At 65.6% G+C, this 13564-nt stretch overlaps 1 protein-coding gene across 3 annotated transcripts in view; it reads right to left on the bottom strand.

The window, feature by feature from the left end:
- Positions 1-382: 382 nt before the first annotated feature.
- The window catches only part of DVL1 (dishevelled segment polarity protein 1), a 21787-nt gene continuing 8605 nt past the window's right edge, over positions 383-13564 (bottom strand). Inside the window, exons 1-15 of one of the 3 annotated variants that reach the window (XM_011956396.1) lie at positions 13363-13558; positions 7536-7605; positions 7209-7330; positions 6904-7007; positions 6522-6657; positions 5505-5598; positions 5355-5424; positions 5080-5219; positions 4817-4893; positions 4667-4734; positions 4445-4522; positions 3604-3735; positions 3354-3521; positions 3062-3268; positions 383-1638 (exon numbers count right to left, since the gene is read on the bottom strand). In XM_011956396.1, coding sequence (XP_011811786.1) covers positions 1265-1638; positions 3062-3268; positions 3354-3521; positions 3604-3735; positions 4445-4522; positions 4667-4734; positions 4817-4893; positions 5080-5219; positions 5355-5424; positions 5505-5598; positions 6522-6657; positions 6904-7007; positions 7209-7330; positions 7536-7605; positions 13363-13532 — 2010 coding nt within the window. In that variant the 5' untranslated portion in view covers positions 13533-13558 and the 3' untranslated portion in view covers positions 383-1264. Of the gene's footprint in view, positions 1639-3061; positions 3269-3353; positions 3522-3603; positions 3736-4369; positions 4523-4666; positions 4735-4816; positions 4894-5079; positions 5220-5354; positions 5425-5504; positions 5599-6521; positions 6658-6903; positions 7008-7208; positions 7331-7535; positions 7606-13362; positions 13559-13564 lie in introns of those variants that run through there. The other 2 variants (XM_011956393.1, XM_011956395.1) reach the window with 2 other exon arrangements.

Here is a 13564-nt window from a genome sequence, read left to right on the forward strand (position 1 = left end):
AGGGGCCCCCACCCAGCACCCCGCCAGGCACCACAGCAGTGGGAGGTTGGGTGGGGGCACGCAGGCATATGCCCAGGGCAGAGCCCGCCCAGGTGGGGGTGGCACCCAGCTTCCTTCTCTGCCCTGGCCCAGTGGGTAGACAGCATCGTGGCTGTCACCAGTACTAGGGACAGAGCCGAGGTGGGATGGGGGCGGGGTCCAGCACCATGGACAGAAAACTGCCCAGCAGGGGCCAAGGTCAGTGCCCCGCCAGGCCCACAGGGTCTTGGGTCAGAGTTCCAGGGTCAGCTCCCAGCAGAGCCTAGAGGAGGCCGGACCAGCCCCCCCATGCCTCATTCCAAGGCAGCCCAGCTGCAGAGAAGGGGCACAGGCCACACATCCGTCCCATAAAATTAAACGCTTTTTAGTGTTTAAAATAAGCAGCATTTACACAGAAGCAGCTCTATGTTAACCATCTAGACGCTGGGACTTTGATACAATATCTACAGCGCAGACACGTGGGGGCCAGAGATCCAGGAAGGCCGCGATGTGTGCACGCAGTGTGTGCACTCACCAAGGACAGGCCAGCTGACCGCCCATCTCCCCAAGACCTCCCTCCCTGCGGCAGCTGTGCACATTGGGGCCCCTCGACCCTGCAGGCCACGGTCCCTCCCTGCCCTGGCTGGGACACAGTGGGCAGGATGTCCAGCCCTCTCTCATCTTCCCGTCCTGTCCTCCACATACTTTCAGACTCGACTGTGTTGCTGGAGGGGAGAGGAAGGGAGAAGGTGCAGGCTGCTCCAAGGGGCAGGGGCAGGTGGGACGGCTGACAGGGCCACCTCCTCCCCCGAGCCACCAGCCAGGCAATAAATAAATAAATTAGATTCCTACTCCAGACAACCAGAGGGACCAGGGGGCTCCAGCTCCACCCCCAGGAGGCCCGGTCCTGGGTTAGATGGGTGGGGCCTGTGCACAGCTGTACAGGAGGTGGGGGTCAGCCCAGAGCCCAAGGGGGTCTTCCTCATCCTAGGAGGGATCACCACCAGAGGTCCCTGAGGCTCTCGCTGAGGGGCAGAGAAGGAGCGCCCGCAACACGGCTGCTCAGAAACAGGTGCTGTGAGGAGCCGGAGCAGCCAGGCTGCTGGGGCAGATTGCGGTGGTCCAGCCTGCCCCCCCTACCCTGCCTCCCGGCCTGGCCCCGACTAAGGCAAGCCCACGCGAGCTCTTCGTGCAGCAGGACCACTGGCTCCCCATCTTGGGCAGGGCTGGGGGCAAGCGCCATGAGTCACATGATGTCCACAAAGAACTCACAGGGGTTCCCCATGGCCTTCTGGAAGGACTGGCGGCTGCCTGTCAATTCTGGGGGGACAGCAGCCAGCTCCCGGACAGGAGGTCCCCCAGGTGGCCCCCCGACCACCGTATAGGCCTTGGTCATGGGGTGGGGCGGGGGAAGCCCTGGGGCGGTGGCCGAGGCCTGACTGCGTGGGCTGCTGCCACGGCTGAGCTGGCCGGCCGGCCGCTCTCGCCAGCTGCTCCCCACCCCGCTCGGTGCCGTGTGATCCGATTCGCTGCCGCTACCCCCGGCTCCCGCCGCCCGACGCTCCTTCTCACGGCCTGGGGCCCGGCGGCTGCTCCGGGTGGACCCGCTGCTCTTGCTCCCTGGGGGTGGAACAGGGTGGGAGAGGAGACCGTCAGCACCAGGCCTGGTCACGTCCAGAACCGCCCCCGCCAGGCGCCAAGTGACCGGGCAGGAAGGGGGGCCCGTGCAGGACGGGGCGGGGTAGGGCAGCCATGCAGGCGCGAGGACAGGGCCGGCACCCCCGGGGTCACAGGGGCAGCTGCAGCAGGCACGCGCTGGTGGGGGCAGTAGCAGGCGGGCAGGATCCTGGAGCTAGCTGGGCGCCCCCACGCCTCACCCCGATGCTTGAGCTGAGGGTCTGGTCTTGCGGCTGAAAGACTGAGGTGCCAGCGAGGGCCCCTCGTGCCCAGTGCCCCCATGGCCATACTGGATTCCCCACCCGAGTCCCCACTGTCCCCCCAACCCAGGGCCTTGGCCGACGGACGACTCAGCTCAGCCCCGTCCTGGGCTCCCGAGATGCAGTGGGAGCTGGAGGGCATGGCCAGCTGGGGACATGCTGAGGGACGCCGGGCGGCACCCTGGCTTACCGGCCCAAGGTCCACTCCGCTAGTCCTTCAGTCTAGGGCTTGTTCAGCACAAGGCAAGGGATAGCACGAGTTACACGCCCGACTGCCCGGCACCCGCCCGGCACCCACCCGCCACCAGTGGGGCCTGACCGCGGGCTGGGTGGGGCTTAAGCGGGCACAAGCACCAGTCGAGAGTCAGCAGACACCCAGCGTGGCCTCTCTGCGGCCCTATACTCTCCGGCCACCTCTCCTCTCTCGTCTTCCTTCCCGGGCCCTCCGGGCTGCCACCGGCATCCCCCCCGGCCTGCAGACACCCCTGCTGGCCTCACCAACCCCACCCACTGGGGCTTCTGCTCCACCAGGCAACGCCTCAGGGACACCTTGGATCCCCTGGCCCCCCGAACCCATCCCAGCCACAGGCACACAGCTGTGCATGGCACCATCCACATCGGGCTCCCTGCCCGGGCTGCAGCTGCCACCCTCCTGTGTCCTGGGGCCTAGAAAGTGACCCTGTCTGACTCCTTGGTCACCCCTGCCCTGTCCTTGTCACACGGCCCTTGGCCACATGGTCTCCTGGCCTCCTGCCTCTACCATAGGAGAAGCACCAGCCGCCACCCCTACCAGGCACAGCCGCCCAGGCCTCCAGGCTCCCAGAGGCCCCTCCTCCCAACCCCACCCAGATGAGGTGGGGTCCAGGCTGTCCCCGTGTGAGACGCTTCCCTGTCCTCCCCATTCGCACTGGCTCCTGGATCCCCCTGGCACTTGCCCTTTCCAGAAGGGGCCCACCCAGGGCCCAAGCACACAGCAGGAGCATGGAGTGGGGTACAGCAGAGAAGCGGCGCAGAGCAGGGGGGTGGGGTGGAGCTGGGGGCGGAGCAGCAGTGGGGTGGGGTGGAGCTGGGGGCAGAGCAGCAGCGGGTGGGGGCGGGGTTCTCACCTTCACTCTGCTGACTCCCGGTGCTGCCGCTGCCATAGCTAAAGCCTGGGTCCTGGTAGGCAGGCGGGAAGCAGGGCGGGGGTCCCGAGTACTGGTAGGGATAGCCCTGACCCAGGGGCCAGGGTGCAGCCGGGTGGGGCAGCGGGGCCAGCGTGTCCTGATCCGAAGCCCCACTGGAGCCACTGTTGAGGTTCAGGGTGGCGAGATCTGGCAGGGAAGGGTAGGTGAGGGCCGCGGAGGGGCCTCCGGCGTTCCCCTCCCCCGCGCCCTGAAGCCCGCGGCCCCCACTCACTGCTGCACAGGTCCCCGAAGACGTAGTAGCACTGCTCGGAGAAGGTGATCTTGTTGACCGTGTGCCGCAGGAAGCCGTGCTTCAGCAAGCTGCTGGCGTACTTCCGGGCCTCCCGCCGCTCCTTGAAGCCTTCCACGTGTGTGTACAGCCAGTCCACCACGTCCGCCCCTGGCCGGCAGCAGCGGTCAGCCCCACCCCGGGCACGCAGCCCCACCCCTGGCGCTATCGGCCCGCAGGGACGGCCACTCACCGATGACGGCGTTGGCGATGGTGATCTTGAGCCACATGCGGTCACGGATCTCCAGTCCCGAGTCCGGCAGCTGCATGACCCGGACGACGGCACCCATGTCGCTCTTCACCGTCAGCGGCGCCTCCTCCAGCTCTGCGAAGCACAGCCCCGCCTCAGCCCCAGCAGCTGAAGGCTGGGGGACTCAGGGCCCTGCACCCCCAGGGGAAACTCTAGGCGAAGCCAGCGCCGGGGGCCCAGGCTGGAGGGTGCGTGACAGCAGGCCCCCGACCCACTGCAGGATGGACCCCTTTGAGGCTGGGGCGTGGGCAGGAGGATTGGACATTTCGTCTCCTACCCCTGCAGACACTTTTCATCAGGATGCTAGGCACAAACTGGGCTGAGGACACCCCACCCCGCAGACCAGGGCGTAATGAGAACGGGGCATGCCCCTTCCCCTCCCCGCATGCCCCGCCCGAGAGCGCAGGCAGTTAGTCATGTTAGCGGCAGGAAGCAGAGTGGAGACCTGGCCCCTGCCTGGGACCCCCTGGGTGCGCCTCGCTTAGGGGCCCCACATACATCCCCTGCTCCCAACACACAGACCACGAGCAGGGTGGGCTGCGCAAGGTGGGCACGGGTGCTTGTGCACACACGTCTGTGCAGGGCGTTGGGGACGGGAGACACGCACGTCACAGCCCCGTGACAGCTGCAGGCGGCCATGCCGGAGGCTGGCAGAGACGCCCCCTCCAAGTCTTAGTTTCTGCTGGGGCCCTCGGGAGCTGCCACTTACGTGGAGCGCCAGGCACGGAGCTGGTTAGTGAGGAGGAGCTGGTGCGTGTGACGGCACTGGAGCAGGGGCTCGTACCGTAGCGGGGCAGGGCTCCGGTCAGAGCCGCCGTGTGGGACAGCCAGGCAGCGGGATCGATGGGCCGCACCGGGTCAGCTGGGTGGCCGCCATGTGGCGATGACGACAGGTGGACAGACGGGCGGGGTGGGAGGGCAGAGCGCAGGGCACAGAGGAGAGAGGCCTTCAGGCTGGGTAGGCGCCCCTCCCCATCCCGCCCCGTGTACCCCGAGGGTCACTCACCCCGTGGGATGGTGAAGTAGCTTCGGGGCGTTGGGTCCCAGCACTTGGCCACGGTGAGGCTGATGGGCCTGCAAGAATGGCGGTCACACAGCAAGGCCCCCATGGTCCCCCCTGCCTGGCCCCTCCCGCTCCAGTGCCCCCAGCGCTCACCCCGTCTGGGACACGATCTCCCGCAGCACCCGCACCGCGTCATCGTTACTCATGTTCTCAAAGTTCACGTCGTTCACCTGCAGGGGTGGGGATGAGGGTGGTGCAGGCAGGGTGTGCAGCTCAGTCCACAGCCCCCGCAGACCCACCCGCAGCCACACGTCACCCTGTAGCCCCCACAGACCCACCCACAGCCGCACGTCACCCCAAAGTCCCCACAGACCCACCCGCAGCCGCATATCACCCCAAAGTCCCCACAGACCGACCTGCAACAGCATGTCACCGGGCTCGATGCGGCCGTCAGCGGCCACTGCCCCACCCTTCATGATGGAGCCGATGTAGATGCCGCCGTCTCCGCGGTCGTTGCTCTGCCCCACGATGCTGATGCCCAGAAAGTGATGTCTCTCTGCGGGAAGAGCCGTGAGCCACGACAAAGCCCCGCCCCTGCCCCCAACCCTCACCCCGATGACCCAAGCGGGGAGCTGCGGCCACGCCCAGCCCCTGCCCCGCCCCCGCCCCAACCCTCGCCCCGAGGCCTCACCCATGTTGAGCGTGACAGTGACGATGTTGAGAGACATGGTGGAGTCGGTTATGCTGCTGAAGGAAGAGGCCTGTGGAGGGAAGGGGGGGCATGTGTGAGGGGCACAGGGTTGTCTGATGCTGACTTCACCTCCCCAGCCCCGCTGCCTACTCGGTCCGTCTGCCGAAGGCGCTGCTTCCTCCGCCGGCGTTTGTGCTTCCGGATGAGCCTAGATGAGGTGCTCTGCTCTGTGGAGCTGCTCAGCCTGGGGACAGGCCGTCAGAGGTCAGAGGAGTTAGACATGGATGGGGGGGCGGTGGGGGGGTGGGACTCCGCCCCCCACAATGCTGGGTGGGCTGAACCTGGGAATCGGGGGGTCCAGGCCAGGCTTGTTCAAAAGCAGGCTCAGTGCCTGACGTCCACGCCCCAGGCCCTGCACACGTGATGTGCACATGAGCACACACAAAAATCCCAGAGACAGGCAAACCGGGCACACATGTAGCCAGCTCCACTACTGGCACACATGCACACCCATACACCTGCACACACGCATGTCTGCACACACACGCACACCTGTACACGCACACCCACACACCCGCACACACACGCCTGCACACATGCACCCGCACAAGCACACCCACACACGCACACCCGCATGCCGGTACACATGGACGCCTGCACACACGCACACACACGCCGGCACACGCACCTGCACACACACACACACACACCTGCACACACACGCCTGCACACATGCACCCGCACACACGCACACCTATACACACGCATGTCTGCACACACTCCCCCACACCCGCACACATGCACATGCACACATGCACACGCACACACGTGCACTGTGAAAACACACTCCTCACGCACACATGCACACGCAGACATGCACATCATGTAAACATTTGCACACGGGTACCCACGCACAGACACGTGTGCAATGTGAAAACACCTTACACAGACACACACATGCACAGACGTGAGTATCGCACACATTTGCACGCAGGCACATGCAGTGTGAAAACACACCTCATGTGGAACGCGCACAAGCACACGTGCATCATGTACACATTTGCACGCACACACATGCACGCACAGACACACGTGTGATGTGAAAACACCTCATGCAGACACATGCGCATCACGTACACAGACATTGGCATGCGGACACACACGCACCTGCTCGTGCTGCCATCCTCATCCGAGTCCACAAAGCTGCTGGACTCAAGCTCACTGCTGAGGACGGCGGACGCGCTTTCTGGGGGCAGCCCCCCGTCCCGTCGATCTCCCCTTGGGTGCCCATTGGTTCGGGCGGCTGTGGGGGCAGCAGGTTGGGCGCTGAATGCAGCGTCTCCCAGAGGTCCTGTGTTTGAGGCTGTCTGGCAGTGCTACACGCCTGTGGGTCTGGAAGCTGGTGGCTTGACTGTGGGCTCGCTGGGCCTGAGCCTCCACCCAAGCACTGCCACTGGCTGGGGGACAGGAACTGCTGTGGTAGGAACATGGCTCATGGGGGTCCCAGGGAGGTTGGGGGTCCACAGCAGGGCAGATATGACCACTGTACCCTCCTCACGGTTCCGGCGTCGGGCACGCTCCCGCCGGTGGCTGACCATGGACTCCGTGCCTGTCTCGTTGTCCATCCCGTCACGGCTGCTGGCCACATTCGGGCTGTACAACAGCAGGGCAGGTGGGGAGGCTGTGGCCCCAGCCCCTCGTATGCCTCGCAGCCCAGCCTCCCCTCGCTGGTGGGACCCCAGCCCCAGCAGGTGCCACGCCCGCCTACCAGCCCAGGCAGGCCTCCCTCCCATTGGCCAGCGTCCCCCGTGACAGGCTTGGGGTAGCAGGGCCCAGTGCACACGGTGCCCTTACTGGAAGGAGGGGGGCCGTGAGTCCCCGATGCCGCCTGTCCGCTCCAGAGGCGGGGGCAGGTCTGTGTGGCTGTCCGTGCCCTGGGACCCCACATCCGAGTGAGCACCCTCAGCCAGGACCAGCTGTGGAGGGAGCAGGCATGTTCGGGGTAGCCCACCCGCCTTCAGGTCGCCTCCTCAGGGCACCCAGGGAACGGGGGAGCCAGCATACCGCCCTATCCGCACCCAGCCTGCCAGGGCCTCCCCACACCCACCACCTCCCCCAGGAAGAGCCCCACCCTGGAATGCTCCCCAGGCGAGCACTCGGGGCCAAGATGCAGGGGCTCACCCAGGAGACCACACGGCCATTGAAGCAGGGAAGCTTGGCGTTGTCATCAAAGATCTCCTCCTTCACCACCCTGTAGGCAGATGTAGCTGTGAGGCCCCACCAGGGGGCCTGACCCTGTGGCTCTAGAGGTGAGGCCTGGAGAGCAGGCACCCCGCCTCCCCACACAACGTCGCTCTGTGGACACCCCTGCTAGTACGTTCTCCTCTCGGGAACCGTCCTTCCTCTCCGTCATATCCTGGGTCACCCCCCCCACGCATGGTGACAGTGGCTGTGGACATCCCCACAGGGGAGGCTCAGTCAAAGGTCCCCAGCCCTCAGGTGGGGGGACAGCTGGGGTGAGGCCTCCTTGGGAAAGCCCCTGTGCCTAGCTGCCCTCGATTCAGACTTATACACGTGGTGGCCCCAGACGCTGTCTCCAACCCCCCCACCTCATCTGGTCCTGGGGCTTGGAGCCCCCACCAAGGGCTTCCCCCACGCTGGGACTCCTCAGGGCCAGGCCCCAGCCTCCTCAGCAACAGCAGCTACACCTACCGGGGCCCAAGCCTTCCCAGGCTATTCCCTGTCCCTTGCCCCAAACCACAGGTCCACTGCTCCACCTCCCAGCCAGCTCCAGACCAGCCCCCCACCCCTCAATAGCCAGGGCATCAGACCACCACCTGCACCCACCCCTGCACTCAGATCTGTCATTCCCAACCAGGAGCCCAAATCCCCCAGCAGCCTCCTCTCCATCAGGCCAGCCGCACCCTATGGCCCCACTCCACCCTCCTGACGTCTCAGGAGCACCTTCAGGTCCCAGGCCCTGTGCCTGCCTGCCCAGAGTCAGCCTCTGTGAAGGGGGGCTCTGCCTGACCCCTGCCCTGCACCCCTAGCCAGGCTCACAGTCCATGCTCAAGGACACTCAGACCCGACGGACGGATGCAGATGGGCTGGGAAGGCACACTGGTTCCCAGAGGCAGCCCACCACCCTCCTGTCCTGTCCACCTAGCCAGGGAGACAAACACCTCCACTCACCAGGCCTCCCTGCACCTCAGGACCTAGCGGGGCAGCAGGGGACGCGGAGCCGGCAAAGCCCGTGGGAGCGCAAGCTGGCCAGCTGCCTCGTCAGTCCACCCCCGGGTCAGATGGGCTTGGGAATGGGGCAGAGGGCACCCAGGAGGTGCAGAGGGTCAGGGGACACGAACCAGGAGGAGGCCAGGTGATCTGAGCTCAGAGTTCAGAGGGCAGGGGCAGGTGCCCAGGCCAAGGGGCGAGGCAGGCAGGGCTGTGGTCGACATGCACACTTTGACCTCCGAGGGCCCGGTAGGATCCGGACGCCGCCCCCTGGTACCCTGCCCTGCCCAGCAGCATTTTCCACACCCAGGACTTGGGCCCAGTGGAGAAATGGGAGCCCAGAGACGGGCTGGGCCTGGCCACACACCTGGCAGGAAGCGCCCTGTGGCTGCTAACCCCATTGCCAGCTACAGAGCCACCCCGACAGGCCGCTCCAGGTCCCCTGGCCCCAGGGCACCTTGACTCAGCCAGGCTCCAAAGCGGCAGGTAGCAGGAGGCCCCCAGCGAAGTGGCAAACCCACACTCCCACCCAAGCCCTGGCCCACCCACTTGCTGGCAAGAGGCCCCGAGCCTCAGGGCAGAGAAGACAGCAGGCAGGGCCAAAGCAGAGACCCCTCCCCAGCCCTCTGGGGTCCTGCCGCTGCCTCCCCAGGCCTCCCAGGGCCAGGCCATGGCCATGATGCCCCCAAAGAGCAGAGAAGGTCACTTCTCAGACCCCTCCATGTCTGTTGCCCCCACACAGGAGCCTTCCCAGGTAAGGCCATGACCCATGCCAGGCTGAGGCTGCCACAGTGAGAGGCTGTCACACCTGAAAGGATGGAGAAACCCAGGGTGAGGCAGGCCCCATGGACACCACGGCCACCACCAATTGCCACCAGGAGGCCAGGGCCCACAGTGAGCCCTTGTCTCTGAGGGACCTGACCACAACAGGGTCCCCACCTCAGCCCAACACATGGCCCCAGGTAGCCTGGCCGGCAGCTTCTCCCTGCCGCACCCAACCCCAGCACCTTCTGACTCACCCAAGGGAGACAGTCACCCAGCACCCTCTGACTCACCCGAGGGAGACACTCGGCCACCCAGCACCCCAGGGCAATGCCCACCTGGCTTCACCGGCAGAGGGCCCTGCCTCCTCCCACCATCCAGAGTGGCCCAAGCCCGCACTGCCCACCCAGCCAGGGCCTCACGAAGACCCCAGGCTGCCTGGGATGTCCCTGCTCCCTGCCCCCGCACAGATGTCCAGCCAGGGCCCAGGGGCCCTACTCCCCCCGCCCTCTTCGGCCCAACAGGGTGTAACAAGTCCTCCCTTGCCCCTGGTGGCAGGGTGTAGACCCCAGCCTGGTTGGGCCAGGAGAAAGGTAGCAGGACCCAAACAGCACAGAGGGAAGGGTGGGGCCTGCCTGGGGCTCCAGGGGTCAGCTACCCAGGTCCCAGCCAGATGGGGGAGGGTGCCGGAGGCCGGCCAGGCGTTGGCGGCATACCCACCACGTGGGGTCCCCACACCTCTGGAGCAGCCTCTGCTGAAACTCAGGGCAGCTACCAGGGGTGCCCCTGCCAGCACTGTGCCCCCACCTAGGGATTCCCTGTGAGGCCTGGCTAACCTCTGCGTGCCGCCCCCACAGATCCGCCCCAGGGAGGAATCCACTCAGAGGCAGCGCCCTGGGAGCCAGCATGGCCACACAGGATGCAGAGGACCCTCCAGACTCCCAGAGGCCACAGCCAGCTGCCCCAGATGTGGTGTGGTCCCGAATGCCCCCCACTCTCCCAAGGCAGAGATGGAAGCTAGCACGGGTAGCTGGCCCAGGGCCAGCGGCGCAGAGCCATCTCGTGCCCTCAGACCCCCTTGTGCACCCCCCAGGTCAGGGCCCTCAGCCTTGGGGATCTGCGGCCTCTCAACCCCTGACCCAGGGCCAGCGGCTCTCCACCAGCCTGTCCTTTAGGTGGTGCCGAGTCCTGGGATCTCTGAGCCCCCTCCCCAGGTTCAGGCCACACAGGCTCGAGTGTCCCTGCCTGGCCATGGCTGTGAGGGCAGTAGGTGAACTCCCAACATCAGGGAGGCACTCGGGGCACAGAGAGGCTGAGTCAGAGACCCCAAGTGGCACAGCCAGGGAGGGCGGAGTGGGAACTCCCCCAGCAGCCCAGGCCAGGCAGAACCTCCCCAACTCCACAGCCCCCCACAGCACCACCCAGGGCACAAGGAGCTGTGACAACACCCAGGCCCATGGCAGGCGGCCCCAGGGACTGGGGCTTTGGGCCCACAGCCTTGCCTCCATCCATCCCCCACACCTGGGCCTGGGTCATCCCCACCTCGGAGATGAACTGCGGGAGCTGTGCCCAACAGACGGGCTCGATGCCAAGTCCAGCAGGCCCAGCATCCACCACGCTCCCAGTAGTGAGGACCCGGAGCCAAACACCCTCCCTCCTCTGCCTCGGCCAAAGGCTGGGCAAGACCTTGCCCACCACCAAACCCAGCACCAGATGGAGACCCTCCCCAGTTCTGCCCTCCTTCCAGCCCTGAGGATCCTAGGTCAAAATACCTGTGACCAGGACATGAAAAGAGGAGGACAGGCGGGGGACCTTCTCCCAGAGTGGGGCCCGGCCCAGGGCACGGGGCTGTGGCCACAACCCAGGCTCCCTGCACTGCAAGGTGGTACAGAAGCCTAGGCCAGGGGAACCAGGGCTGGGCTGAGAATGCAGCAGGGGCTGGCACAAGAACTCCCGACTCACCAGGACCTCCTCAGGGTCCCCAGCCTGAGGCTCCCTCTCTTATGGAGGCCACCCCAGACCAGCCAGGACCTGCCTTCTCTTCCCCCCACCTCCAGCTACATTCACTTGGTATCCAGAGCCAGTGTCTAGTTCAGCTCTCACTTAAGCTAGAGTATGACTGACCAACCAGCCCCTCCCACAGGGGTTCTATTCCACAAAACAGACAGCGCTGAGAGCTCAGCGGGTAGAACTCAGGAAAAGGGAACAAGGAAGCAATCGACAGGGGTCCTCCGTAGGCTCCTGAGGCCACCAGCCAGAGGAGCAGGCAGGACACAGAGCAAGGCCCCCCATCCCAGCCAGAGAACCTGGAAGGCTACAGAGCAAGGCTCCCGTCTCAGGACTCCAACATCACCCCAGTCCATGCTTTCCAAGCCCCACAGCCCAGCCCAGCCCTGACCTCCGCAGCCCCACTGCCTCCCAGCTCCCTGTAAGCCTGCAGCCTCCAAAGCTGTACACTGAAGCTCCCCTGTCTCTTTCCTGGCTGCGTCCCCAAGCCTGCTTCGACACTCAGACCTGCCCACCCTGTTCCCAGGCGCGGGCACCCCCGGGTCCTCCAAATGTGCCCAGCATATGCAGCCACTGTGGGAAGGTGTATGGGGGCAACAGTCAGGCTGTCTCAGCCCTGGGCAGCCCCCGGTGGGTGTCAGGAGCAGAAGGCGGACTCCCCCAGGGCTTCATCCCAAAGTGTGGTCCAGGAGCAGAACCTGGGAGCTGGGCACCACCTCACTACGCATTTATTGGTGGCACGTGTTTGTGACAAAAAGCATTAGTGACTTTGGTAACTTTTGTTAGAATAATAAACTAAGTTAAAAACAAAAGTACCTGACACATGCCCCATGCCCAGGCCCAGAGAAGCAGGGACTGCAAGGTGCCCCAGTGGGGGAGGAGCCTGGACGAGACTCAGAAAACAAACCGCCTCCTCCTGCCCAACCTGACTGGAGCGGGCAGGAGGGCCGCCGAGCAGAGCGGGGAGCGCCCAGCCTTCAGAGGCTGCCAAGGACGCACCCTGCCCTCTCTGCTTTGCCTGGTGGTGGGGGTGGGGAAGGAAAGTACAGCTGTCCAGATGTCCTTTGGACCTCCTGAGAGCCCCAGAGCGGACCCAGCTTGACTGGACCTGGGGTTGCCTGAGGACCCTGCAACCACAGAATGCAGGAAACAGCCTTAATGTCAGAATCCCAAGAGGCGGCCACACACAAGGACACAGCTTGCCGGAGGCTCACCTCCTGGGGCCACGAGGCCTGAGCCCGCCCCCAGCACTGTTGAGCTGGGACTGGGGACTCAGGTTACTGGTGGCCAGGCCGGGCTAGGCCAGGCCTCAAGCAGACGGCCAGCCTCCTGCTCCCTGTCCCAGAGGGCCCAGCTCAGCACAGCAGGGGTCTCCTCACCTGGGACCACCACCACCGAGGCCCGGCACCGAGACGCTGACCCAGGCTGCCCCGAAACAGCAGATGGTCTGAGCTGCTCTGGGAACGCAAGTGCTTTGTGGCTCAGTGGGGACAAGGCAGACAGGGAGCTCAGAGCAGGGATGGGCAAATAAAGTTTCAAGGCCACCAGTGGCTCTTGACCTCCGCCCTGTCACAGGGACCCCGGAGAAGGGGGCCAGGAGGACCTGTCTTGAGCCCTGGTAAACTTCTGCAAACCCTAGCAGACAGGTTGGTGAACCTGTCCCCCCACGTCTTCCCATCTCAGCTAGGAAATCCCACCCTGCTCCCTTCTCACTGACACACACACCCCTGACCCCAGCCCACACCAACGGCAGGCGCTCCCGGCCAGCCCCGGTGGAAGGGATGCGGCCGACCGAGTCTCACCCGGGCCAAGGCAGGACTCGGGACCGGGAGGCTGAGACCAGGGACGCCGGGACCCCAGCCTGCCATTGCCCCACACCACAGACAGGTGGGCGCGCGCCGCTCCTGGCGGAGGCGCGGACCGCCCAGGACCCCCGCCCCCTCCCCGCGCTGGCAGGTGCGACCCCCGAGCGCGCGCCAGGCTCGCGCAGGCCCCGTGGCCGACTGACCCGAAGTCCTGGTCCATGGACTTAAAGAAGAATTTGTAGGCGTGCACGGGCCGGTTGCTGAGCACGTTCTTGAAGTCGGCTAGCGTGACGCGCTCGGGGGCCACGGGCAGCTTGACCAGGTACGGCGTCTCCTCCTCGTCCATGTGGTAGATGATCTTGGTCTCCGCCATGGCGCGGCGGCGGCTGCGGCGCGGACTCCGCG

This window comes from Colobus angolensis, unplaced genomic scaffold (assembly GCF_000951035.1).
Source record: "Colobus angolensis palliatus isolate OR3802 unplaced genomic scaffold, Cang.pa_1.0 Scaffold416, whole genome shotgun sequence".
NCBI classification, from domain to species: Eukaryota; Metazoa; Chordata; class Mammalia; order Primates; family Cercopithecidae; genus Colobus; species Colobus angolensis.